The sequence below is a fragment of the Chiloscyllium plagiosum genome, unplaced genomic scaffold (genome assembly GCF_037043375.1).
Source record: "Chiloscyllium plagiosum isolate Xiang-an unplaced genomic scaffold, Cpla_swu_hap1 HiC_scaffold_7, whole genome shotgun sequence".
NCBI lineage: Eukaryota > Metazoa > Chordata > Chondrichthyes > Orectolobiformes > Hemiscylliidae > Chiloscyllium > Chiloscyllium plagiosum.
This window is the reverse complement of record NW_028270145.1, coordinates 691,948-718,398: the sequence shown is the minus strand read 5'-3', so window position 1 is coordinate 718,398 and position 26,451 is coordinate 691,948. Positions and strand designations below refer to the sequence as shown.

General features: G+C 40.1%; 1 protein-coding gene across 9 annotated transcripts in view; it reads right to left on the bottom strand.

Annotated features, from left to right (window-relative positions):
• gulp1a (GULP PTB domain containing engulfment adaptor 1a) overlaps positions 1 to 26,451 on the bottom strand; it is a 384,626-nt gene that overhangs the window by 56,106 nt on the left and 302,069 nt on the right. For all 9 annotated transcript variants that reach the window (XM_087988648.1, XM_087988645.1, XM_043704093.2 and 6 more), the window contains 3 exons: positions 25,129 to 25,227; positions 13,520 to 13,657; positions 8,158 to 8,274 (listed from right to left, as the gene is read on the bottom strand). In XM_087988648.1, the coding sequence (XP_087844774.1) occupies positions 8,158 to 8,274; positions 13,520 to 13,657; positions 25,129 to 25,227 (354 nt within the window). The remainder of the gene's footprint in view (positions 1 to 8,157; positions 8,275 to 13,519; positions 13,658 to 25,128; positions 25,228 to 26,451) is intronic.

The window sequence follows — 26,451 nt, the reverse complement described above, 5'->3', positions numbered from 1 at the left end:
TAAAAAAGTCAGATGTTTCTGATTGCTTGCTAACTGATGCACTCCATAAAAGGTGAATGTATTTTCAATATGACAGAGAAATGTTGAATACCTTGTTTTGACCTTTAACTATGAGTCACACAAATATACACAATGAAGTCTTAGGAACTTAATTAATGTCTAAATGTATATCCCCATTAACTTGAACATATTTTAATTTGGAAATTTTAAAGTGCCCTCAAACATGCATTCTAATGTTGATATCTTTTCCAGTGTGATAACCATGCTCAGTGCAATTCTTTCTAAACCTTCAAACATAAAAATGGCAAATCACAGCCAACAAAACACAAGTGGAAATTGGTCCAAGTTGTCTCAGTTTTGAGGATTTCCTGCAAAGCTTCAATGATGCAGGTGCAAGTTGGACATACTTGGCTTAATGCACCTTTCAGCTATCCCACACTCAATAAGCCCCTTGGTTTAATCTAACACAAGTTGCATTGTGACCTGAAGATTAAGTAAAGTTATCAAAATTGAACTAAATTTATCAAGTTAACTGGATTCAAATCAAGTTTGAGGGTCATCAATATCAATGAAATGAAATTTCTCAGAACTTAAACACAGCAATATAAAACCATCCATTACACAATGACTTCAACTGCATCATCAATTGTAAGCACATAAAAAAAACCCATAAGGATGACTAATATGAAAACTGCATTATAAAATTATATGCTGAAGCAAGAACTTTGATTACAACCAACACAGTGGCCATAAAACAGAGCTTTTGCAGGAGATTACTTCAAGGCTATGCATTGCCTAATAATTCCCAAACCTCAATGATACTTAACTGACCTTCTGTCCTGCTTGAGGTCAAAGGAAGTAAATATATCTGCTTAATCACTTGTCTGGCAAAATTTTAAGTCCCTTCCCCAGAGCGCTACTATTTTAAGATTATTATACACAAAAGAGATGCCTCAACTGTCATTGGCACAACTGTACAAGAGTAAAACAGAATGAAGATTTAGTCGATTGTTGTGTTGTTATTTTGTGTCTTTGTTAGTTCACAGAAATAATGACTGAAAAAGGATATATCATGTCACAGTCCTTGTTGCTCACCATATGCATGTGTGACAGGGCCTATCGATTATATGCAAATGTCAAGGGAATGGCATGAATCCACAATCTTAAGGCCATTCCTGCCTTATTTTTGTATCCTGGCTGACCCATCCTTTCTCATTAGCCTTCTCTCCACTTGCATAGTCTTTGCTTTGTCTTCATGACCAGTTAATATTTGAAAACTATGTAAATGCTTGACTCACAAGCAAAGGCCTGGAAATGGCAGTCAGCAGCCATTGACATCAACACACTGCTGCAATAGTATGTACGTGAGTTACTGTGGCAGTGGTATTTCAAAAATTCTGGTATGAAATTTGATGTGTGAAATTTTTTTTGTAATTAGTGGATAACTTACCCCAATATGTGTTGGTTTCACATCTTGCTTGAAGCAGTGAGCTCTCCTGAGTAGCATCGATTAGCCTACTTCAACTGTTGGGTTAACACGTTGTGGCGTGTGGGCTGTGCTTTTGGAGTTGCACCTAATGATGTGTAAGGTTTGGAAGATGTGAAGCCTCTCTGATGTTCAGTAATGGGCAAAGTTAGGTGTGATGCTGCCACTGATATTACAAAGTCCAACCCAATGTATGAGCACATATGTATGCTGATGAGAATGTTACTGAGAGTCATAGAGTCACAGAGATGTACAGCATGGAAACAGACCCTTCCATCTAACTCTTCCATGCTGACCAGATATCCGAAATTAATCTAGTCCCATTTGCCAGCATGTGGCACATATCCCTCTAAACCCTTCCTATTCATTTACCCATCCACGTACACTTTTAAATGTAGTAATTGTACCAGCCTCCACCGCTTCTTCTGGCAGCTCATTCAATACATGCATCACCCTCTGCATGAAAAAGTTGCTCCTTAGGTCCCTTTTAAATCTTTCCCCTCTCACCCTAAACCTATGCCCTCTAGTTCTGGACTCCCCCACCCCAAATATTAACCTTTTCTCCACAGATGCTGCCAGAAATGCTGAACATTTATAGCATTTTGTATTTTGTTTTACTTGATTTTTTTTAAACTTCTTGGTATAAATATAAAAACCTGCCCTAATATTAAAAATCACACAACACCAGGTTATAGTCCAAAAGGTTTAATTGGAAGCACTAGCTTTTGGAACGCTGTTCCTTCATCAGGTGGACAACCACATGATGAAGGAGCTGCGCTCTGACAGCTAGTGCTTTCAATTAAACCTGTTGGACTATAACCTGGTGTTGTGTGATTTTTAATTTTGTACAGCCCAGCCCAGCACTGGCATCTCTAAATTATGACTGCCCTAATATGCCCACCAGGTAAAATGAAAAGATAAAAAGTGTAGGAAATGGAAAAGGGAAAAATCTGGACATAGACAGACGTACCAGAATGTAAGGAAGAAAACTCAAATTAACAGTTTGGATAAATACCACTTATGATACAAGTTTTTCACTCAATCTTTCTTTTACACTTCCAGGTGCCAGCGGAGGAACCACATGTTCCCAGCATTCAGCCTTTTTATTCAAGTATTTTCTCATTACATTTAGGAATCAAAGCAAATTTGCTTACTCAATGTTAAAATTCCCTTTAATTGCTGCTTCCCTTTCTTCCTCTACCCACAAAATAGTGAAAAGAAATAGTGCAAAAGCTGTCCCAAAAATGATGTTATGTATCTGTTTTGGTTTTCATTTGAAGCTGAAGGAATTCAAAATATGTTCAAAACCCATTGCTTTTAAATTTAATTAGGGAGAGCAATCCATGAAATGGTGAAAAGCCATTGTTGCATTTATCATATCCTGATACAATTATTAACTGTGGTTGAATTTCAAGTGCATTGATATCGAGATGCGGTTTGCAATATCAGTCATAAAAGTGGTTTCACACAAACTTATTGCTGAAGCTTGGTAAACCATAAGCACTGCAAAAGTTAATCATCCCAGCGTTTGAGCACAAGGGTCATGACTTGCAGCTTGCTGTACCTCTGCAGGCATTTGGAGAGGCAAATATTCTACAGGCATTTGGGGAGGCAAGGATTCATTTTGGCTAGTCAACATGGCTTTGTGTGTAGGAAATCGTGACTCACAAATTTGATAAGAGTTTTTTTGATGGGGTGACCAAGCAAGTAGATGAGTGCCTTGCAGTAGGCATTGTTTACATGGACTTTAGCAAGGCCTTTGACAAGATACGCATGGTGGACTGTTGAGTAAGGTTAAATTTTAACCAGGAAGAGCTCGCCAACTGGATACAAAATTGGCGAGACAGTAAAGGTGGTGGTAGAGGGTTGTTTTTCAGACTTAAGGCCTTTGACCAGCTGGGTCTACTGTTATTCATCACTTATATAAATGATCTAGATGCTTAGTAAGTTTGTGGATGATACCAGGATTGGTGGTATAGTGGACAGTGAAGGAGGTTACCTGGGAATGCAGGAAGATTTTGATCAACTGGGCCAGTGAGTTGAGGAATGGCAGATAGAGTTTAAATTAGATAAATGTGAGGTGTTGCATTTTGGGATGGCAAACCAGGGCAGCATATACACAGTCAATGGTAGGACCCTGCAGAGTGTTACAGAACCAAGAAATCTAGGAGTTCAGGTTCACAGCTTCTCGAAAATGGAGTCACAGGCTTTCAGCATGCTAGCTTTCATTGGTCACAGCATTGAGTATGGGAGTTGGCATGTCTTATTACAGCTGTGCAAGATGTTGGTAGGGCCACATTTGGAGTACTGTGTGTAGTTCTGCTCACCCTACTAAAGATAAGATATTATTAAACTTGAAAGAGAGCAAAAAAATTTGCTACCTGGGCTGAATGGTTTGAGTTGTAAGAGAGGTTGGATAGGCTGGGACTTTTTTCCCTGGAGCGTAGGAGACTGAGGGGGTGACATTAGAGAGGCATATAAATCATGAGCGGCACAGATAAGGTCGATAGCCAACAGTTCTTCCCCACAGTTGGGGAGTCTAAAACTAGAGGGCATAGGTTTAAGGTGAGAGGGAAGAGATACCAAAGGGTGCAGGGGACGTTTTGTTTTTCAGACAGAAGGTAGTAAGTGTCTGGAACAGGCTGCCAGAGGTAGTGGTGGAAGCAAGTACCATTTAAGAAACATTTAGACATGTACATGATGGCAGAGATATGGAGGGATATGGCAAGTGGGACTAGTTTAAGTTGTGAACACTGGGCAGCATGGGCAAGTCAGGTCAAAAAGCCTGCTTTTATGCTGTAGATCTCTATGACTCTAAGACTATGACTCACTGGATTAGTGTAGGTAAGGCACAAATTGGTCTATACATTTCATCTGCATTATTTCAGCAGGACAACTTGGGACCCCCTCTTCTCAATGTTGTAAGGATAACATGTACAGAACAAGGGACTCCAATAGTGACGTGTGTTTTCTTAAAGGCAGGTCATATCTTAAAAGGAAGACGGGAAATAAAAAAACATGACTGCCACTGTGGAAATTTCTGAAAAAAAACCTAAACACCGGATTACACAGAATGATCCCACCACAGTACTGCACAGTACTGCAGGGAACCAGAAGGAAGCCAAGGTCCATCCTCAGAAAGGAATGGAGATGAGCAGGAAGACTTGGAACCAAGGCAGCTGTGCCTCAACATGAGTGAATGCATTTTTCTGTGCCATCTCTTCCCCACCATACCACTAGGCATACACCATGACCCCATCAACCAGAAGCACTCACTGAATCTCAGGACTCACACTTAATTCCAGGAATCTCCACCATCTCCACCAACACTGCCAATGACACATGCCACTGATTACAATACCTCCAGATGTGGCATGTGCATCACACAAATACAGTCTCATTTAGCAGCAGGTATTCTGCTCTCTCTTTCGCAGAGAACAGTGACACATAACGGAAGGGAGCTGAGTAGAACCAGTATGAAATGTGAACTCGTCCAATTCCTGAGCCAGTGGAGCAAACAGACCTGAATATCATGGGGGTCAGCTGCAAAAGATCATTGTAACAGACACTGGAGAACATCAAGGAGAATGGCATATTTCTGGTTTATCCCCTTTCTTAACACACTACTGACTTTCATTCAGTTATCTGGCGTGCTGAGCAAATTGCTGACTGTGAACATGGTCCATGCCCCCAAACCACCACCACCCCCGCCCCCCCCCCACCCCACCACCCCAACCCAACCTTACCCCATCACATCTTATGCCTTCAGGAAGTGAAGAACTGGCACCTACCCAGCTACAGGAGTTGAACAGGGAGAGAGCAACAGTAAAGCACTAGTGAAGAGATTACATCATTTGATCTGATATTTACAATCAGCAGCTCATGCTGAAACATAGGAAATCTTAGAGATTAATACTGGGGTAGAATCAGCACTTGAATGGCCTGCAGGCAGAACAAGGGTAAAGGATACTAACTCATATGCTGATTCTTTAGGGACAGAGATTGTGGGCAAATTAAGCTGCAGAGGAGACAGATGAAGACCTTGATGGACAACAGACAGAACAAAACGCTGGCTTGCACAGTGAGAAGCTCAGTGTATTGTCTCGCCTCCTGTCATTATTGATGAGTTGAAAGGAGATTGGCATCAAACCAGCAGATGACATAGCTTTTGCACTCTACTTAGCTCCTTTGGTGCTATAGACCCAGAAGCAATGTCACTGTTGCCTCCATTCTAGATGTAGAAGAGCTGGTGTTGAACAGGGGTGGACAAAGTTAAAAATCACAAAACCCCAGATTACAGCCCAACAGGTTTAATTAGAAGCAATGGTTTTGGGGCACTTCATCAGGTAGCTGTAGAGCAGGATAATAAGGCACAGGATTTATAGCAAAAGATTACAGCGTTATGCAACTGATATGATATATTGAACAAACCTAGATTGCTGTAAAGTCTTTCATCTTTTTGAATGGGTTGCAGGTTTCGGTTCATTAATATGTGAATCCCAAAACTTCTTTTAAGTCACATTCTCAAGATAACAAGGTTTTAGGAGAAAAAGGTGATACTTCAGCTCAGACAATGCATTAAAGATGTGAGGTCAGAGTCTGTCTATATCCCAGTCTTGAGTCAGACTGGTTCTATTTCCAAAGTAGGAATTTATGAAATGTTAATGGATTGACTGCCTGCAAATTGTGCGCTTTTTGAGCAAAATAGAATGTATCTGCAAATACAATTCTGCAAATGCAAATTCACCACATAGACTTATGTGTGTGTGTGCATGATTGAGAGGGTGAGTGAGTGTGAGTGTGTGCAGGTGAATGTGCTTGTGAGTGAGTGTGCATGAGAGTGTGTTTGTGTGTGCTCATGCTTGGTGGAGTATGTGCATTAGTGTGACAGAGTATGGGCTTCTGAGAGGGTGTGTGCATGGGTGTGGGTGTGGGTGTGGGGGGTGTATGTGTGTGTTTATGAGAGAGAGAGCATGTGTATGAGCGTCTGCGTGAGTGTGTGAGTAAGTAACAGTGTGTGTGTATGAGTGCTTGTGAGTATATATACTGTAGTGGGGTCATCTGTAGTGTGACATGAACCCAAGGTGCCAGTTGAGGCCACCCTCATGGGTACCAACCTTGGCTATCAGCCTCTGCTCGGCCACTCTGCATTGTTGCCTGTCCCGAAGTCCACCTTGGAGGATGGTCACTTGAAGATCCAAGGTCGAATGTCCCTGACCGCTGAAGTGTTCCCTGATCGGGAGGGAAATCCCTGCCTGGTGATTGTTGCGCGGTGTCCATTCATTCGCGTCTGCTTGGTCTCGCTAATATACCATGCCACAGGACATCTTTTCCTGCAGCTTATGAGGCAGACAATGTTGGCCAAGTCAGATGAGTTCCTGCTGCATCGTGAGAGGTGCTGTCTCTATCTGTAATGGTAGTACTCAAGTCGACACTCTGAAACATCTGGCAGTGGTTGCCATGACAGGGTTGTGTGGTGTTGTGGTTGATGTTGTCCTGAAGGCTGGGGTAGTTTGCTGTGAACAATCATCTATTTAAGGTTTGGTGGTTGTTGAAAGGTGAGAAGTGGAGGTGTGGGGAAGGTCTTGGCGAGGTGTTCATCCTCATCGAACATGTTGCAGGCAGCGAAGAACATGACTTAGTTTCTCCTCTCCCGGGCAGTATTGGACAATGAGGGGCACCCTATCAGTTGTGTCCCGTGTCTGTCTCCTGAGGAGGTCAATACAGTTTCTTGCTGTGGCACATTGGAACTGGTGATCGATGAGTTGAGCATTGTACCCTATGACAAATGCCCGAAACGTCGATTCTCCTGTTCCCTAGATGCTGCCTGACCTGCTGCGCTTTTCCAGCAACACATTTCCATATTAATTAACCGAAACCTGCAACCCATTCTAAAAGATGAAAGGCTTAACAGAAATCTAGTTTGTTCAATATATCGTTTCAGTTGCAAGACACTGTAATCTTTTGTTATAAATTCTGTGTCTTTTGATCCTGCTCCACAGCTACCTGGTGAAAGAGCAGCGCTCTGAAAGCTAGTACTTCCAAATAAACCTGCCTCCATTCCTGACAGTGCATCTTTGCCACCCTGTGAGTTGACAGAAACACTCTTGTGATAACCATATCAAAACACACAAAAAAGAAATATTCATGCATTTTCCATAATGTGTTCTTGACCCTACATCTGGAGCTTTGACTAAAGCAGAACACAGCTTGCACACTTCTCTACTGTTTTTGTTTTAGTTCTGGACTGCTGACCTGTATTGGCCAATTCTGGAACCTGGCATTATACCAGCTGTCTGAGCTGTGAGATGTCAGGATTACACAATGTTTCTGGGCTCTGGCACCCACAGGGGACACAGTGTGAAGCACTGCCTGGGGAACTGAGTTCACACTGAATAGTGCCAAATGAAGCAATAAATTTCTCATCCAATGCAGTTTTTCAAATAATTGATCTTTGTTAGTATACAAAGTTGGCACAGATAGTCCCACAATATTCCTCATGTATGTAGCCATAAACATTGTAATGTCATAGTAATTTGATAAACAAATAGATCTAAAAGCTTTGAGAAGTATTGGAAGAAATTTGCAGTTTACCATGTTCTACATTTATCAATTTAATGTGACTTTTTTCAATGCATTTACATTCCATAGCTTAACTATTTAAAACTCACTCGTTTCTGTAAACTTGCAATCTGTTTTCTCGTTTCAACATCCTTTCCTCCCGTTTCCAGAAACTTCTTGTAGGCTAAGTCAAAAGCTTGGCCAATAGTTAATGTTATTTCTTCAGCCTGAAACAGATTTTTAAAAAAATCTCAACTGGTGTTTGAAATTTTGATATTGATATTGCTACACCAATATCAGTTAAAAACTATATCTTTGGCTGTGAAACTATTAGACTGTGAGCACTGTTATATAAATGCTACTAATATTAGTTGTTTTAGGCAAATTTGCTGAAGAGGCATATTTATCGGAATTGGAAGTTTTACAAGTGAATTAATATTCTACTTGATTTAAAGAATCGTGTATTAATGTGCATCGAGTATATATCAGAGCCTGAAACCTCAGAAATTGAACTTGTACAAAAGCAAGTAACATTTTTGTCATATTTCCTAAACCCACATAATTGGGAATAAAACGGGACTGTAACTCAATATTTGGCTAAAAGTATCTTTTTTTTAAGACAACCCTTTGTTTTCTGATTGTATCTGTAATCAAATATTGTTTTTAACATTTTTTGCATTTCTCCACCCTCCCCAGCTAGTACTGCTCACAGGTTGTGTGCCAATTAAACATTTTTTGCATAATGGGTCACTCTATCAAATCTCTCTTATTTTGCTTTTTGGCAGAAGTGAAATAGCAGACACATGTCAACTGGGCCCTAAAATGCTCCTAGTTACCTTGTAACACTCTCACACCAATACCTACGGCAAATGGGTTTGTCAGATGAAACAGTGTGCGAACAACCAGGTAAGCTGAGGTGGTCAGCTTCCCTCTTTTTAATCCCCTCTTATTGCTCACAAATATTTCTATTTTATCTTTTCTCTAGCATGTAGATATCACACTCCAATTAAACATCGTTAACCAGATCAAAAATAAACAAGAGAGAATTCCAAGATTTTCTTGAGTGAAAGGGAGTGGAGTTTTATTGCTGGTTAAAATTGAAAAACATAAGAGAACACATCTAAAACTTACATACAAACACAGGTAATAAAATTTTAAAGTAAAGGGACCATGCAGATGGGTGCCTAGTACATACAGGGGTTATAAAAGCAGGTAAAGTTACAGATCATAAGAGTCCTTTGGGTTGAGAGATTGAAAAGACCAAAGTCCAACTGTGGTGCTGCTGCCTTATTTCTTCCATACTGTTGAAGCTCCAGATATTCTGGCGTTCTCAGTGAATGGATGTAATTGTTTCAAGTTGATTTTTTGTTAGCTAGTTTCTGACCTTTCCAAAGAGATCAGGAGGGACAGAAGAGTTTTCAAAATCCTTGCTGTTATCAGTCCTTGCTTTTACTCTCTTTTTGTTCAAAGGCTGTTGATATACCATTCTGCGGATTCTGGTATCTCTGTCATTGCTTCATTTCAAGCTGGATGGTCGTAGGGAATCTTTCAACTCTCAATTGCCATATATAGGAGAGTAAAACAAGAAGAGAATTTCTTGATGCTTCACTGAGTTCCAGTGCCTCTTGATTAAAATGATAATTCTGATACAGAGGGCTTCACATATTCCATGTGCCTTGTCTTGGATTGTCAGGTGATCACAGCAGCAATGCCTGGTCAGTAAAATTATTTTTACTCCATGAAAGTTTCTAGTATTCTAGTCAAGTTATGCAAGCTGAATATTGATAGTCCATTTTCACCTCTGTCATAACAAGTAACATATACAAAGACATACATAGCAAATGAGAAATATGACATTGGTACTGGCAGTAGGGTGTTGATTCATCCAGTTTTATACTGAACAGACCAATTTCCAGCTGGTTTGCTCCCTCTCAGGTACTAGATGCTTTCAACCTATTTTTAGGTTGAAGAACCATCCACTAAGAACCACCATTAAACATTACTTTAGTTATTTATTTATGTTAATAATTTAAAATCACAATTATATTGGTTCTGAAAATGTCCACATGGATTTGATTGGACCATACAAATGCACACAATTATGACACCTTCATGCTATGGGGCAGCACAGTGGCTCAGTGGTTAGCGCAACTGCTGCACAGTGCCCGGGACCCAGATTCAATTTCAGCCTCGGGTGGCTGAGTGTGTGGATTTTACACATTCTCAGTGTCTGCGCAGGTTTCCATTGGATGCTCTGGTTTCCTCTCACAGTCCAAAGGTGTGCAGGTCAGATGAATTGGCCATGCTAAATTGCCCAAAGTGCATTAGTCAGAGGAAAACGGGTCTGGGTGGGTTACTCTTTGGAGGGTTGGTGAGGACTTGTTGGGCCGAAGGGCCTGTTGCTACGCTATAAGAAACCTAATCTATCTCTATTGCTTGCAGGTGAATAATAGAGCTTTGTGTCTTTATTGTTTTTGTGAATGGTGTTTATGCAAAATACCAACAAGGAAGCAAGGTAATATCTTAACCTAACACATTTTGAGTTGCAGTCAAATATTATTGTAATATGCCCTATAAACCTGAAAGAAATATCAAAAGTGGTCAAGTTAAGCAAATGCATATTTGTAATAACATAATTAAGACTTTTTATTAAAACAAATCTTGTCCCATTCCAGCTATAACTTGATTGAGTTTTATGTCTTCTTTTAAAAGTCATTTATAAACTTGATTTTTGTTCCTCCAAATGAAATTTAAGAATTTATTTTTTGTATTATTTTAGAAATGTTATAAATTGTCCAAACCCACAAAACAATAAAAATGCATAAAATGTAACCTTCCATCTGGTTTTAGTCAGAAGTAAATACTTTTTGAATTCACTCATCCTACTTAATAGGTTGTAATTCCTATGTGGGGAAGGGAGAGTACTCTCAGTATAATCTTCTTTTCAATCTTCTATTGGTCTACAGGTGATGTTGACCATATGTGTCTAATTGAAGGTCATTCTGGAATATTTTCCCCCATTCCCAACAACAGGATTTGAGCTTATTGTTAGTTTAACCATTCTGCCATTTATTTATTATGCAATATTTCTTTTTTTAATTTCAAGTTCATAAGTTTTCATTTCTTTCTAATGTCTTTACTATCTCTGTGCAGCATCTGGAATATTGTTGTACTTTGACAGCTTGTCCCAATATATTAAATTTGTGGTATAATCACTGAAGTCAACTTGGGTCACTATGACCTTGGCGTTAGTCTCAAGAGTCACACTTAGAAGTTGCAATTTTTTGTCACCAACTATCAGTTGCAATGGAATTGCTTGTCCCACCAATCCCGTATTTGCTTACAATTTTAAACAAGACATAGCCTAACTCCACATTTGTTTGTTCTTTCTGATGCTTCAAGTATTGAAAAATCATTACCTTGGGCCCCTTTACATGAGGAGTGAATTGTGGAATGCTAAACAAATGATCACTACTGCAATGCTCATTCTCAATGTTTTCAGCCTGGCCCAAGTGAAATCATTTTTGAATGTGTATAGGGGCTCCAACAATAGGCACTTTAACCTACTACTGAGTAAGTGTAAGCGTTATCCTTTGGTTATTTGCAACCACCATCTTGAGGGGTCAATAATACTGCAAGACATGTAAGCTATCTCAGGAAATTAAATACAGTCTCCTTTCTGGCCATCTTTGTATATAGCAACACTTCAATTTCAAAGCTATTTATCTAGCCATTAGATTGTTATGCTGATTTATCCATTGGGGTAAAATATTATAAAATATTTACTATTTGTCATTGAACTTTTCCAGCAATTTTAGATAACCAAACAATTTAAAGCCTGAAACAGAGAATGATATTTAATTTAATGGAGGTGATCGCAAAGCATCATGTCACTTTTATTTTTGGCAAGGCCTGTTAAATTAAAGGCCAGTGAGACAGTTGGCTATGAGATGGCCAGCCTATCCCAGCATTAAGGAGCTTGGAGACCTGCTCACCAAGACCTGCTGAGCAATTATAGGCTGGCAGCTCTTCAATGTTCAGCAGTGCCACTGGGAGGCAGTGGCTGTAGCAAGTATCACAGCCACTTGAGATCCAGAATAGTTGTCTGCCCTAGGCACAGATGAGAGCCAGAGGGAGGGTTGGGGCGTAAGGCTGTTTGTAGGAAGGGCAGGGGGATGGCTCTCCACAGCTCACCCTTTTCCATTACCACTCACTTGGTCAGGAAACTTTAAGTGCAGATGACTCCTAACTTACTTGCTCTTTGGGGCCCATGCAAAGTTGGTACCCCATCCACTACTGAATGAATACCAGAGGTGGCAGCATGAGGACCTTAAGTGAGCTTTAATTGCCCCCAAAGGTTTTCAATTGGCAATAGTGCAGCCAGACTCTCCACAAGCCTTCCCATCAAAGATTAAATTCTGATAAAAGCAGGAAAGTGGTCAGCTCCCCAACCACCAACTTCATTAGATGCTTGCCAGTAAATCCTCTGGAGTGAACAAGCAGTAAACTACATCCATCGATCCAAAACTTTTTAAAAATCATTTTTTACACATTAGGTTTAAAACAAGTTCACAGAACTAATGGCTGATCAGAATAGCTTGCTCAAATTATTATCGTCCAATGTAAACACTGTCCCTCTTGGAGACTAATCCAGTTATAACACATTAAGAGTTTCAAAGGGAGTTGCAGTAAAAAGAAGTAATACCTCTGCCAAATGACATTCAAATGTTTCTGTTCAAACATTCAGGGAATCATACTTCTTCCCAATAGAAAACACATCCAGCATTTGAAGGAGAAAAATATAATACAATGCTGATGCAGTCAATTCATTACACATTATACTTGGGAAAATCCAAACATTTTCTCCTCCTGAACAAAAACCTGCACGTGAAAGTAAACCATTGTCACCTTCCTTGCGAAAAGACATCTGCAAGCTGCATTACTAAAGTTTAGTGCCACCATGACTTCACTCGTCATAGGCAGGACTATGTGTGCTCTGGTGTTGAATTCAAGTCTTGCTGTAAACAGGTGTCATGACAAGTGCCGCACTTAGTTTTTCTCGATGATGTTGATGTCAAATGTTTTATTTTTGAAAAGTTGGAGGCTAAAGGGCCCTTTTGAGTCATGTATCCTTGCTGACTTCATTGAAGCTCCGTGGGTCTGCCATGTTTTCTCTTTCTGCTTCTGCAGTTGGCAGTCTCAACAGTCCCATCATTTCTCATATTCCTGAAGTCAACGAAGGCAAGCAGCTGCAACTAAAACCTGAATCCAGCAAGCCACATTTGGATGCCTATTTAGAATCTGCATGATGTTGGATTTACCCATACATTTTGCAAAAATATACAAACTTATTCAAATTAACCATTGCAGTTGATTGATCACACTTATAAATTGTGTTGCACACATTCTACTGTAGGAACTTACTAAACAATCTAGCCATTAATGTAACAGTTCATTGTATTTTATACTTACACACTTTTCACTATCGAACACATAACACATGTGCTTATTCGATTCAGCATCCTTGCAAATAAAAGTAAATATCTTCTTGTCAGTTTTGTCATCAGCACAAAAAGATATTCGGTGTAATTGGCAATTATGCAGCATTTCCTGCAATGTAAACAAATGTTGTTTCCTTTATTGTGACATTATACATAATGGAAAATAAATCAAGTACCAAAAGATGAATTCAGATTAGTATTTATGAACTGACTGCTCCTTACGAAATCCAAGGGGGAATCTTTTAAGACCAGTCTCATTTGTTTAAATTAACATGCCTAGTTGCCTCTAATTACCATACCCCATTTTGACCTGCGTGAAACCTAATCAACCCAGAACGTATCACCTTGCTCCATAACTCTCCAACTATCTCTGTCAAACAGATTCTCCTATTCTCAATTACAGAAAGCAGAAATTGTAACATGGGAAACCTATAACAATACTAATGAGCAAAATATGTTTGTTGTTGCACATCAATCTTCCTGTAGCAATGATATTTTTGGAATTGCAAACAACCAACTTGGCTTCAAAGACACTGTGCAATTTTGAGCATGATCTGGAATCTGCAAACAATTTTGGGTAATTTTCTTCCTTATGTGCCTGCAATAACTTCTTACTTTTCTTTGATCTTCTTGAAGAAAGCCCGGTCTCCTTTTCTGAGATTACTCTTCTGTTCAACTGGAAGAATAACCTCCCTTCATTCTGCCTCAGTCCACCAAAGTCCTTTACCGAGGTGAGTTGATTTTCGTAAAATCTTAAGATGACTTCCCTGTTCATTACCAATGAGCTCCCCAGAACTGTAAACATCGGGTACGATGGTAAACAGCCCATTTCCAAACGCTAGTAAGTGGATATTAATAGATAGCACCAGTAAAGATGACAATGAGTTACAGAAGGGAGGCTCACTTAGTTTGTGTGTGTCACCAGTAATCTAAGTGGTGATGACAGCCTCAAAAGAAGTCAAGTATATTTTACTGTTACGCACAGTGAAACACAGAGGTAATTCTATATGTATTTTTTTAAATCAATGGGAGTTGTAACAGCATATCTATGTCAACAATCCTTCAGTGGACCATAAGATAATTTAATAACTTGTAAGTATTACTCTTTTACATCACACAGTTTTAACATTTGTCTATTCTTTTTATACATTCATGCAATATGGGCATTGTTGGCTAGGTCGGTATTTGTTGCTAATCCCGAATTGTTCTGAGGGCAGTTAAGAGTCAACCACATTGCTGAGGTCTGGAGTAATATGAAAGCTATATAGCGAACCAGAAAGGTATTTATGACAATGGTTACAAGATTACATTCGACTATCTTTTATTCCAGATTTTTATCGAATACCAACTTCACCACCTGCCATGGAGGAATTTGAACCCCTGTCCCCAAATCAAGAGCCTGTGTCTAGAGATTAATGGTGCGGTGACATTACAACCATGCCACTGCCTCTCCAAATTCACCCGAGACTTAAGGCAACCCTAAATAATAATTAAACACATTAGATTAAGAAACAGAAGTGAGGGCATTTTCCTTCATGTATCACTTGTATAAACTCCTTGCAATTACACGCTTGACTATCATTTCTTCCAATCAATTGATGCTACAACGAGTTAGTCCGAAGCCTTAACTCCATTTAATGGTAACCAACAGCAAAGATGGTAAAAGATAAATAAATAAAAACAAAGAATTACACACAAAAACATGAAAAAAATGATTGCCAACAGCTACTTAATTAACAATTTCCATAAATTTAACAATTTCTTTTGAGCAGCTGGGGTAGGGGATCAGAAACATAGGCTGGTGACTGAACTTGCCAAAAGGGGATGAAATGAGAAGATTATTCCCTTCTCAGTTCCTTTAAAATGTTCCACGCTTTATATTTGCCCACATTATTAGCTTCATAGTGTCAAAATATTAAAAGAAAATGGAGTCAGTCAGTCCATGCAAAAGTAATTGCAGATTAATTTTTGTCAGTAAGCAAATTTGCAGACTCACCTAGTGAATTATCATGAGCACCTGCAAAATGGACAACCTTTCAAAAAACAATAAATCAGGCCAGTTTTGTGGATAATGCTGGTTTCCAATGCAAGGCATTTTTAACATCAGCATTGGGGAAAACAAAAATCACAGATTCTTAATTTATGCAGGATGTAACTTGTGCTTAAAATTCCTCAATCTTTTGTACTATTCTGTCTGACTTTGAATGCATTTAGTGTAAAATGGTAGAAATTCTTCTGCAAGCTAACAGCAATCCATTTCAGGATTGACTAATCATGTCAAGTGCAGTGTCTATATCACATTCAGGATTATACGTAGAGATAAATGTCTAATTCATCTGAATAGCTTTTTCAGTGTTTTTTTTCTGTCCTTTGTATTCCAGCTGACACTAATTTAACAGGGTTATGTCAAGGGTCCCACGTTTTCCTCCAGCTTTGTGTCCATCTTGGTTATGAGGAGGTGAATCAAAAACATCTGAGGTGAATAAAAAAAGATTGACTGTACTCATTGTTTATATTATCCATTCCCTCTCTTCTTAACAAAACTAATTAACTCACAATTTACTACATTAATATTTTTTGTGTTATGCATCTGCCCTTTCCACCAGATTAGATCCTCTGGAAGTCAGTTACCATCATCTTCAGTACTAATAGCATTTCCCATTCTGTGTTATCCACAAACTTATACCATTCACCAGTACTCTCTGCTTTCTATCAATTAATCAATTTTGAATGCTTGCAGGTAGTGCCTCTTTAAACTCATGGGTTTCAACTTGGCTTTGAAGTCCATTAGATAGTTTGGCAAATTCCTTTTTCAAAGTCCATACCTCCATAAAATTCTCATCAACTATATCCATGACTTGATCAAATGAACTTTTTGTCAACATAAATGCTCTTTTAAAAAATATTCCTGTTGGCTTTCCATATTGTTCCAAGTGCCAATTAATATTTTCCCAGATTAATATAGTCCAAAGTATTAGCACTATCGATGTTAGGCTGATTGCAGTTTGGTTGCTGGGTTAATATCTCTCTCCTTAATTCAATAAGGTTGCGCCATTTATAATTCACCATATTTCGACCTAACTTCATCCCCCATTTAGTGTTCATCAACCTGAGGCTGCAAAATATACCTGTGGTACTGTCTCCTCATACATGACCATCCTATTAGAAATTTAACTGTGTATTTCCAATGTGCAAGCAAGGAGTGCCTTTGGTTATTGTTGATTATTCCTCACTTCCTTGCCTACTGGGGTCACCATTCCGATACAGAAATCCATTAATTTGGAGATTTCCCCTGTACCACTGGGAGTATGAGGGTAATGTAGTCACTCTGCAGAAACCCAAGCAAAGTTTCCATTCTGCTACATGGAGGGAAATGTTAACTGTATTTACTTTAAGTGACAGAGGTTATAGGCCCTTTTTATTATTTAAATTGCTTGTTTCCCCCCTATGCTACACCTTATGTAGCCACATATTCCAGGCTATAACTCACTTGGTCTGAAAGATCAGGAGTTCCCCTTGGTCCCTCTTCTCAGTGTCAAAACTGCCATTCATGAGCACAAAAAGCATTTCTGCTGTTACTTGTGCAACTCCCAAGTGGCCCTGCAGAGCGATCGCATGGTGTCCAGCAACATACTTGAGAGCATTAGCATTGCAGGATTGCAATGTGAAAATGCAGGGCTTGGGGAAATGTTGTCTATTGCAGAGGTTGGGGTTTCTGGGTTATCAGCCCCAGATACTTTTGTGGCAGAGTATCTGGTATCCCAAACAACTCTGTCCCTGGTTATCTCTGCACAAGTTCTCCAGAATAGTGTCTCAGGCACAATAACCTTGATCAAAGTTTGTGCGAAGATTTGTAGCTCGGGTGCTCGTTGTTGTGATTCTGTTCGCCGAGCTGGAAGTTTTTGTTGCAAACTTTTCGTCCCAGGCTAGGCGACATCATCAGTGCTTGGGAGCCTCCTGCGAAGCGCTTCTTTGATGTTTCCTCCGGTGTTTATAGTGGTCTGTCCCTGCCGCTTCCGGTTGTCAGTTTCAGCTGTCCGCTGTAGTGGTTGGTAAATTGCTGTTATGAGTCCTAGGGGTCGCAGTAGAGAAGAAGAAAAGGATAGCCAACTCCCATTCCTAGACGTGATGGTACAGAGAACACCAGACGGAGAATTCACTACAAGAGTATACAGGAAAGCCACACACACAGACCAAGTCCTAAACTATGAAAGTAACCACCCCAACACACACAAACGAAGCTGCATCAGGACACTATTCAAAAGGGCCACAACACACTGCAGTACACCAGGACTGCAAAAAGAAGAAGAGGAACACCTATACAAGGTATTCGCCAAAAACGGATACCCGCGCAACTTCATCAGCAGATGCCTAAGAGAAAGACCACGGAACGAGGACATACCACAACCAAAAGGACTAGCCACACTACCATACATCAGGAGCATCTCGGAACTGACTGCCAGACTACTGCGACCCCTAGGACTCATAACGGCACACAAACCAACAGCCACGCTCAGACAACAACTCACCAGAACGAAGGACCCGATACCCAACATGAGCAAGACGAATGTAGTGTACAAAATACCATGCAAGGACTGCACAAAACACTATATAGGACAAACAGGAAGACAGCTAACAATCCGCATACATGAACATCAACTAGCCACGAAACGACACGACCAGCTATCCTTAGTAGCCACACACGCAGACAACAAGCAACATGAATTCGACTGGGACAACACTACTATCATAGGGCAATCCAGACAGAGAACAGCCAGGGAATTCCTAGAGGCATGGCATTCATCCACAAACTCCATCAACAAACACATCGACCTGGACCCAATATACCAACCACTAGAGCGGACAGCTGAAACTGACAACCAGAAGCGGTAGGGACAGACCACTATAAACACCGGAGGAAACATCAAAGAAGCGCTTCGCAGGAGGCTCCCAAGCACTGATGATGTCGCCTAGCCAGGGGACGAAACGTTGGCAACAAAAACTTCCAGCTCGGCGAACAGAACCACAACAACAATAACCTTGAGCTGCTTCATCAATGACCTTCCTTCCGTCATAAGGTCAGAAGTGGGGATGTTCGCCAATGATTGCACAAAGCTCTGCATCTCTCTCGACTCTTCAGGTCCTGAAATAATATGTGTCCATATGTATCAAAATCTGGCCAACCTCCACGCTTGGGCTGACAAGCAGAAAGTAACATTTGTGTCACAAATTGCACCATTGAGGCAAGGCAGGGATGGTAAGATGAAAGAACCTTGGGTGACAAGGGATGTGGAACATCTAGTCAAGAGGAAGAAGAAAGCTTAATAAGGTTGAGGAGGCAAGGATCAGACAGGGCTCTAGAGAGTCACAAGGTAGCCAGGAAGGAACTGAAGAATGGACTTAGAAGGGCTAGAAGGGGGCATAAAAAAGCTTTAGCAGGTAGGACGAAGGAAAACCCTAAGGCATTCTACACTTATGTGAGGAACAAGAGGATGGCCAGAGTGAGGGTAGGGCTGATCAGGGATAGTAGAGGGAACTTGCGCCTGGAGTTGGGGGTGGTAGGGGAGGTCCTTAATGAATATTTTGCTTCAGTATTCACAATTGAGAGGGACCTTGATCTTTGTGAGGCTAGCATGAAACAGGTTGATACGCTTTAAAAAAGGATGTGCTGGAAAACATAAGGATAGGCAAGTCCCCTGGGCCAGACGGGGTATACCCAAGGTTACTACAGGAAATGAGGGAAAAGATTGCTGTGCCTTTGACAATGATCTTTGCATTCTCACTGTCCATTGGAGTAGTACCTGATGATTGGAGGGTGTCAAATGTTATTCCTTGTTCAAAAAAGAGAATAGGGATAATGCTGGGAACTACAGGCCAGTCAGTCTTACATCCGTGGTGGGTGAATTATTGGAGAGGATTTTGAGAGACAGGATTTATGATTATTTGGAAAACCGCAGTTTGATTAGAAATAGTTAGCATGGCTTTGTGAGGGGCAAGTCATGCCTCACAAACCTTACTGAATTATTTGAGGATGTGACAAAACACATTGACAAAGGTAGAGCACTGGTTCGGTGTACATGTATTTTAGCAAGGTGTTTGATAAGGTTCCCCAAGGTAGGCTCATTCAGAAAATAAGGAGGCATGGGATACAGGGAAATCTGCCTATCTGGATACAGAATTGGCTGGCACACAGAAGACAGAGGGTGGTAGTAGATGGAAAGTACTTAGCCTGGCACTCAGTGACCAGTGGTGTTCTGCAGGGATCAGTTCTGGGACCTCTACTCTTTGTGATTTTTATAAATTACTTAGATCAGGAAGTGGAGGGTTGGTTAGTAAGTTTGCCAATGACACAATGGTTAGCGGCATGGTGGATAGAGTGGAGGGCTGTTGTAGGTTGTAACAGGACATTACAGAATGCAGAACTGGGCCAATAAGACACAGATAGAATTCAACCTGGAAAGGTGTGAAGTCATTCACTTTGGAAGGTCAAATGTGAATGCAGAATATAGGGTCAAAGGCAGGATTCTTGGCAATATAGAACATCATAGGGATCTTGGGGTCCATGTCTATAGATCCCTAAAAGTTGCCATCCAAATTGATAGAGTTCTTAAGAAGATGTATGGTGTGTTGGCTTTCATTAGCAGTGGGATTGAGTTTAAGAGCTGCAAAGGGTGGGTTACTCTTCGGAGGGTCAGTGTGGACTGGTTGGGCCGAGAGGCCTGTTTCCACACTGTAGGGAATCTAAAAGTCATGCTGCAGCTCTATAGAGCTTTGGTTAGACCACATTTGGAATCTTGTGTTCAGTTCTGGTCACCTCATTACAGGAAGGACGTGGGAACTTTAGAGAGGGTGCAGAGAAGATTTATCAGGATGGTGCCTGGATTGGAGGGCATGTCTTAGGAAGTAAGGTTGAGGGAGCTAGGGCTTTTCTTGTTGGAGTGAAGAAGGATAAAGGGTGACTTGATAAAGGTGTACAAGATTATGAGAGGCATAGAATGAGTGGATAGCCAGAGACTTTTTTCCCAGGGTGGAAATGGCTATCATAAGGGGGCATCATTTTAAGGTTTAGATTGGAGAAAGGTTTAGGGGAGATGTCAGAGGTCGGTTCTTTACACAGAGAGTGATGGGTGCATGGAATGCACTGTCAGCGATGGTAGTGGAGTCAGGTACATTAGGGACATTTAAGTGACTCTTGGTTAGGCACATGGAAGATAGTAAAATGAAAGGTACGTAGGTTAGTCTGATCTTAGAATAGGATAAAAGGTTGGCACTACATCGAGGGCAAATGTACTAGGCAATGTCATTATCCAAAAGAGAAATCAGTCATTATCCCTTCATAGCTGGAAATGTGTTGCTGGAAAAGCACAGCAGGTCAGGCAGCATCCAGGGAACAGGAGAATCGACGTTTCGGGCATAAGCCCTTCTTCAGGGCTGAAGAAGGGCTTTCCTGAAGAAGGGCTTATGCCCGAAACGTCGATTCTCCTGTTCCCTGGATGCTGCCTGACCTGCTGCGCTTTTCCAGCAACACATTTCCAGCTCTGATCTCCAGCACCTGCAGACCTCACTTTCTCCTCATTATCCCTTCATATTCAATGGTGTTACCATCACTGAATTCCACTTGATTGGTACTTCAATTATCATCTGCAACATCGACATACAGTGGTAGCAGTGAGTACCAGCTCCAAGATGCACTTCAGTAACATTTAAGGCTGAAAGCACCTTCCAAACTATGACATCTGACAACTGGAAGAACAAGGACAGCAAATGTATGGGAACACCATCAACTGCAAGTTCCCCTTCATGTCAGACACAATCTTGACTTGGAACTATAACACTATTCCTTCACTGTCACAGGGTCAAAATCCTGAAACTCCCTACTTAACAGCACTGTTTTGGTGCCCATGCACCCCAAGGACTGCATCAGTTCACCATCATTTTCTCCAGAGCAATTAAGGATATTCAATAAATGATTGTGTAGTTAGCAATGCTCATATCCCATGAGCAAATTAAAGAAAAGCTTGCTATTTTCCCTTTGGCAGGCTTATTTAGGTCCACTATGGAACTGGTCAAAATGCACCCATGCAGATTCTAACCTAAAGTGACAACTGAAGATGCATTTGCTTTATCGGGCCACAAATTCCACATTAAAAGGGACCTATTATGTGAAACAAGTGAAGATTTTGCATGGTAACTTTTCAAAACTTATTCAGCTGCATGACTGATGTTAATGAGATTACGAAACCATCAACCTCTTTTGGAGGCTATTATTGCCCCTATATGACGCTACTGACAGCATGAAAGGTAAGTGATAATATGCCTTGTATTCCTGGGATTACAAGTCACACTAAATGTAGAAATCTGAATACAAGCAGAGTGAATACGATGCAAAGAAAAGGAAACACCTAAAGGTTATTCATGACATATTGTGAGAATTGCTGGAAATAACTGAATAGCTTTACTACAGAGCCAGCACAAACAGGAGGGGCAGTAACAAATGGACACAGATTTATGCTTACAAGTATAAGAACCAGAGGTGACTTTTTTTTTAAAAGCAGGAAATTGTTGTGATCTAAAATGCACCGCTTTAAAACAGTGGTAGAAGCAAATTCAATGATAATATTGGAACAATAAAGCCGGTCATAAATTTGTGAGGGAAAATTGGTTGCATTATGTGGCAAGAGCAGTGGGAATAATCAGACTGCTTGGCTAGAGAGCTACCACTGGCATCATAAGCTTAATGGGTTCCTTCTATGCTCTATCATTCCATTTTTATGCCTCATGAGGTGCCGCTGAAGTGAGCGTTTCTCACATTTTCTGTTTATGTTTGAGACTTACAGCAATTGCAGTACTTTTCTTGATAGTTTTAAATCGCCAAAGGAAATCTGGGATAAAGCCCAAGCATATTTAACACAAACATTAGGATTTAATCAAACTATATTCTTTGACACTTTTGAATATATTAAAGCTAAACACATTGAAAATGCATCAAACATAAAAAAAACAGCAGTGAGTGTTTTAACAGGGTTCATCACTTGTAACCCAAGATTACAATAAATTGTTTAAATTTGAAAACAAAACATTTGATTCAATGCTGTTATGCACCTATTGCTCAATAGAGAAATTGCAGGGCACTTATTACCTGGAGACTAAAAAGGATTTGCGTAGAAAAATTATTACAGTTTTTCAGGAAAATTACATTTTTGATTTCAACATGACTTGATTATTACGCACCATGTTCCTACATGCAACAGCTGAGTAGAACAAGCAATGAGTAGAATCCAATCATTGTGCTTCACAGGAAATATAAGCTACCCTCAACTTCACTGAGGGAGTTAAATTGGGATTGTATAATTGATTGTTAGGAATAGTTGTTTTCAGCAAAGTGTTGTTGTTAATGTGTAGGAAATTTGTCATGCTCAAATGGCATGATTGTGTGTTTTATGTGTTGTTCAGTTTCTTCAGGAATTTAAGCTGCTGTAATTGGCACCGACAATGTTGAGGCAGCATGGGGGATGGGAGCTGAGAAGTGCTCATCCATTAAACTGGGAGAGCAAGAGAGGGTTAGACTCACAGGAGCCAACTGTATCTGCTTGGTGCATGTACCAGGTGTGACGTGTGATCCCTATTCTCTCCTGGGCTGTTCATAGCAATGCTCGAGGGATTAATCTTCCATGCTTTGAGTCTCCAAGACAATGTGGATAGACTATCAAAAGTGTCATGCACAAAGCAAGATGAAAGGTGGAGATTTCAATAGTGTTTCAAACTTTACTTCAGATGAAAAATGACAGGGGCAGAAATGATAGAGGGAGAACTCCAACAGTAGCTTTCAACTTTTTCATACCTAAGTCATACTAAAATCAACATGGTTTTGTGAAAGGGAATCATGTTAACCAGGTTGTTGTAGTTATTTGAAGAAGTAACACATAGTATGTATAAAGGGGAATGAGTGGATGTACTGCACTTAGATTTCCAGATGGCATTTGATAAGGTGCTACATCAAAGGTTATTGGAGAAAATAAAAGCTCATGGTATAGGGGTTAACATGTTGAAATGTATAGAACAACAGCTGGCTAACAGGAAGCAGGGAACAGGCAAAAATGGGTCACTTTATACTTGGCAAAATGTAATGACTGGAGTGCCATACTGATCAGTGTTGGAGCCTAAACTTTTAACAATTTATACGATTGACTTCAATGATATGACTGAAGGTCTGGTTGATAAATTTGTTAATAAGTAACTATGTTGTGAAGAGGATGCAAAGAGACTACAAAGGGATATAGAAAATGAGTCAAAGATCTGGGAAGGAAGTACAATATGGGAGAATGTAAGATTGCCCATTTTGGCAGGAAGAATTAAAATGAACTATCTAAATGTATTATTTAAATGGTAAAAAGGTGCAGAGCTCTGCAATTACCACCCCATCAGTTTACTCTCAGTCATCAGTAAAGTGATGGAAGGTGTCATCAACAGAGCTATCAAGCAATACCTGCTCAGTGATGCCCAGTTTAGGTTCCTCCAGGGCCAGTCAGCTCCTGACTTCATTACAGCCTTGGTTCAAACATGGATTAAAGAGCTGAAATCCAGAGGTGAGGTGAGAGTTGCTGCCCTTAACATCAACATCACATGCAGTCAATGGGAATTGGGGGATAATTCTCCTTTGGTTGGAATTGGCACGAAGGAAGATGGCTGTGGTTATTGGAGGTTATTCAACTCTGGTCCTGGATGGCTCTGTAGGATTTCTTCTGGCTCAACCGTCTTCAGCTGCTTCATCCATGACCTTCAATCCATCTTAAGCTTTGAATTGGGGATCTTCACAATGTTTAGCATCATTCAGATACTGCCTCAGGTCCTGAAGCAGACCACATCCAAATGCAGAAATTATCCAGGTTTGGGTAGACAAGTGACAAAGAACATTTCTGTTTCACAAGTGTGAGGTGATAGCCATCTTGAACAAAGCAGAACTTAACAGTAGCTCCTTGACATCCAATGGCATTACCATCACTGAATCCCCCAGATCAATATCCAAGGAGGTACTAATGAACAGACACTGAATGGGGACTAGTCATATAAGTTCTATGGAAACAGAAGCAGATCAGAAAGTAGGTGAATTTGGGTCAAGTGGTGATGATGAAGAAGAAGGGACTTAAAGCTTTAAATGTCAGAATTCCAACTGAATCTTGATTCCTTTCACCCTCCTATCTGGACTCATACTATCTCCTTCATGTTGACAGCTTCCAATGATCTCCAGGCTTTTAACTTTCCCCATGCCCCCTGTTGTGGCCTCTGACCTCCAGCACCACTGAACAGGATCCCTCAATCACCTCAGGTCTCATTAACAGCCCTTCCTTACGGCATATATCAAATTAACGTTTGCTTGCTACATTTTTCTCATTTATTTGGGATCAAGCATAACTATACCCTGTATTGCTGTATACATACAACAAATGTGGGATTATTTTAGTTTTAACTTTATACAAGTGAGCTGTTCAGCTTTTAATTAAAATTTGTTGCATGTTGTGAAACATATTTGTCTAAGTACTTGATCATTAATAATTACCCAAAAATCAAAGAATGACTTACTTTTGTTTTGGAGTCTAAGATTTTAACACCATAGATGGAGATTTGTAATTCGACCTTGGGAGTCTTCTGACCCTCAGACTTCTTTATATGCCTTGCAAACTGAAAACAAAAAGTGAAAAGTCAGAATTGTGACTGTTATTACCCCAGTTTTTCTTTGCTCAAAACAACAATTTTGAGAAAAACTTTCGAACAACCTGAACAAATTTACCATAAATTATAATCTGAAAAACAGATGCTGTATTAAGATTGTTTAACACTTTAGACATTCTACAAAAAATTACATAAACATTGAAGCTGCATTTCTAATAAATTCGACTGGATCCAAAACAGTTAATGACTGTGACTTTGAACATCTCACTGTATGAGGAATTTTGTCGGCTTTACAAAACAACATGTTTAGCCTTCTTAAAACCTGGTGCTGCAATTTCTCATTATGCGTTCCATCAGATCATTATTTAACTGTGTTTTAATGGTTACCCCCATGTTGACGATTCTTACACATAGTTGTGCCTACCTCTGGACCAACGGTTCAAGTGCCAATTATTCCAGAAGGATGTTGTAACATCTCTGAACAGGTTGATTAGAAAATATCATGGTCACTACCAGAAGGGTTCTTCTGGTACAGTGATAATGCCCATACCTCTGGGCCAGGAGGCCCATGTTCAAGTCCCACTTACTCCAGGGATGTGTCATGACATCCCTGAACATGTTAATTAAAAAATAGAAAAGTAAACCACTACTATCTCAAGTTGACTCATTAGAAGCATGTCCTTTTGTTGCTGTATCACAGTTACTGAGAGTTGTCAATAAAATTAATAAGGCGCAACGTTCATTCATGAAGGTATTTACCAGTTAGCTTTGGAAGTAACATATGTAGAGGAGATATTACTTCAGTATTGTATGTTTTCTATGTACTACCCTCTCAGCTTCTAAAACTATCCATGGAGGCAAACAAAGTGGCTTTATATTTGTTAGGAATGGCATGGCAGCTTGACCTAAAATTAACACAAAGGCAATTTTAGTTTGCTCCTCTAGGTATCTAATAGACCAGATGTTTTACATGGGCTTAGATACTTTGTAATTCATTTATATGGTGTTAGTTACACACTGACATTGGGATGCTAAAAACCCAGGAATAAGAGAAGGCAAGAAATAGGAGGAGTAGGCCATTCATCCCCTCAGATCTGTCTCATCATTCAATAAGATCATGGCTGATCTGCCCTGGGCTTCAAGTACTCTTTTGTGTCAGCTCATTATAGTCCTCAGTTCCCTGGTATTTCAATAATCTATCTACCTCCTTTTTAAATGCTTTCAATGATTCAA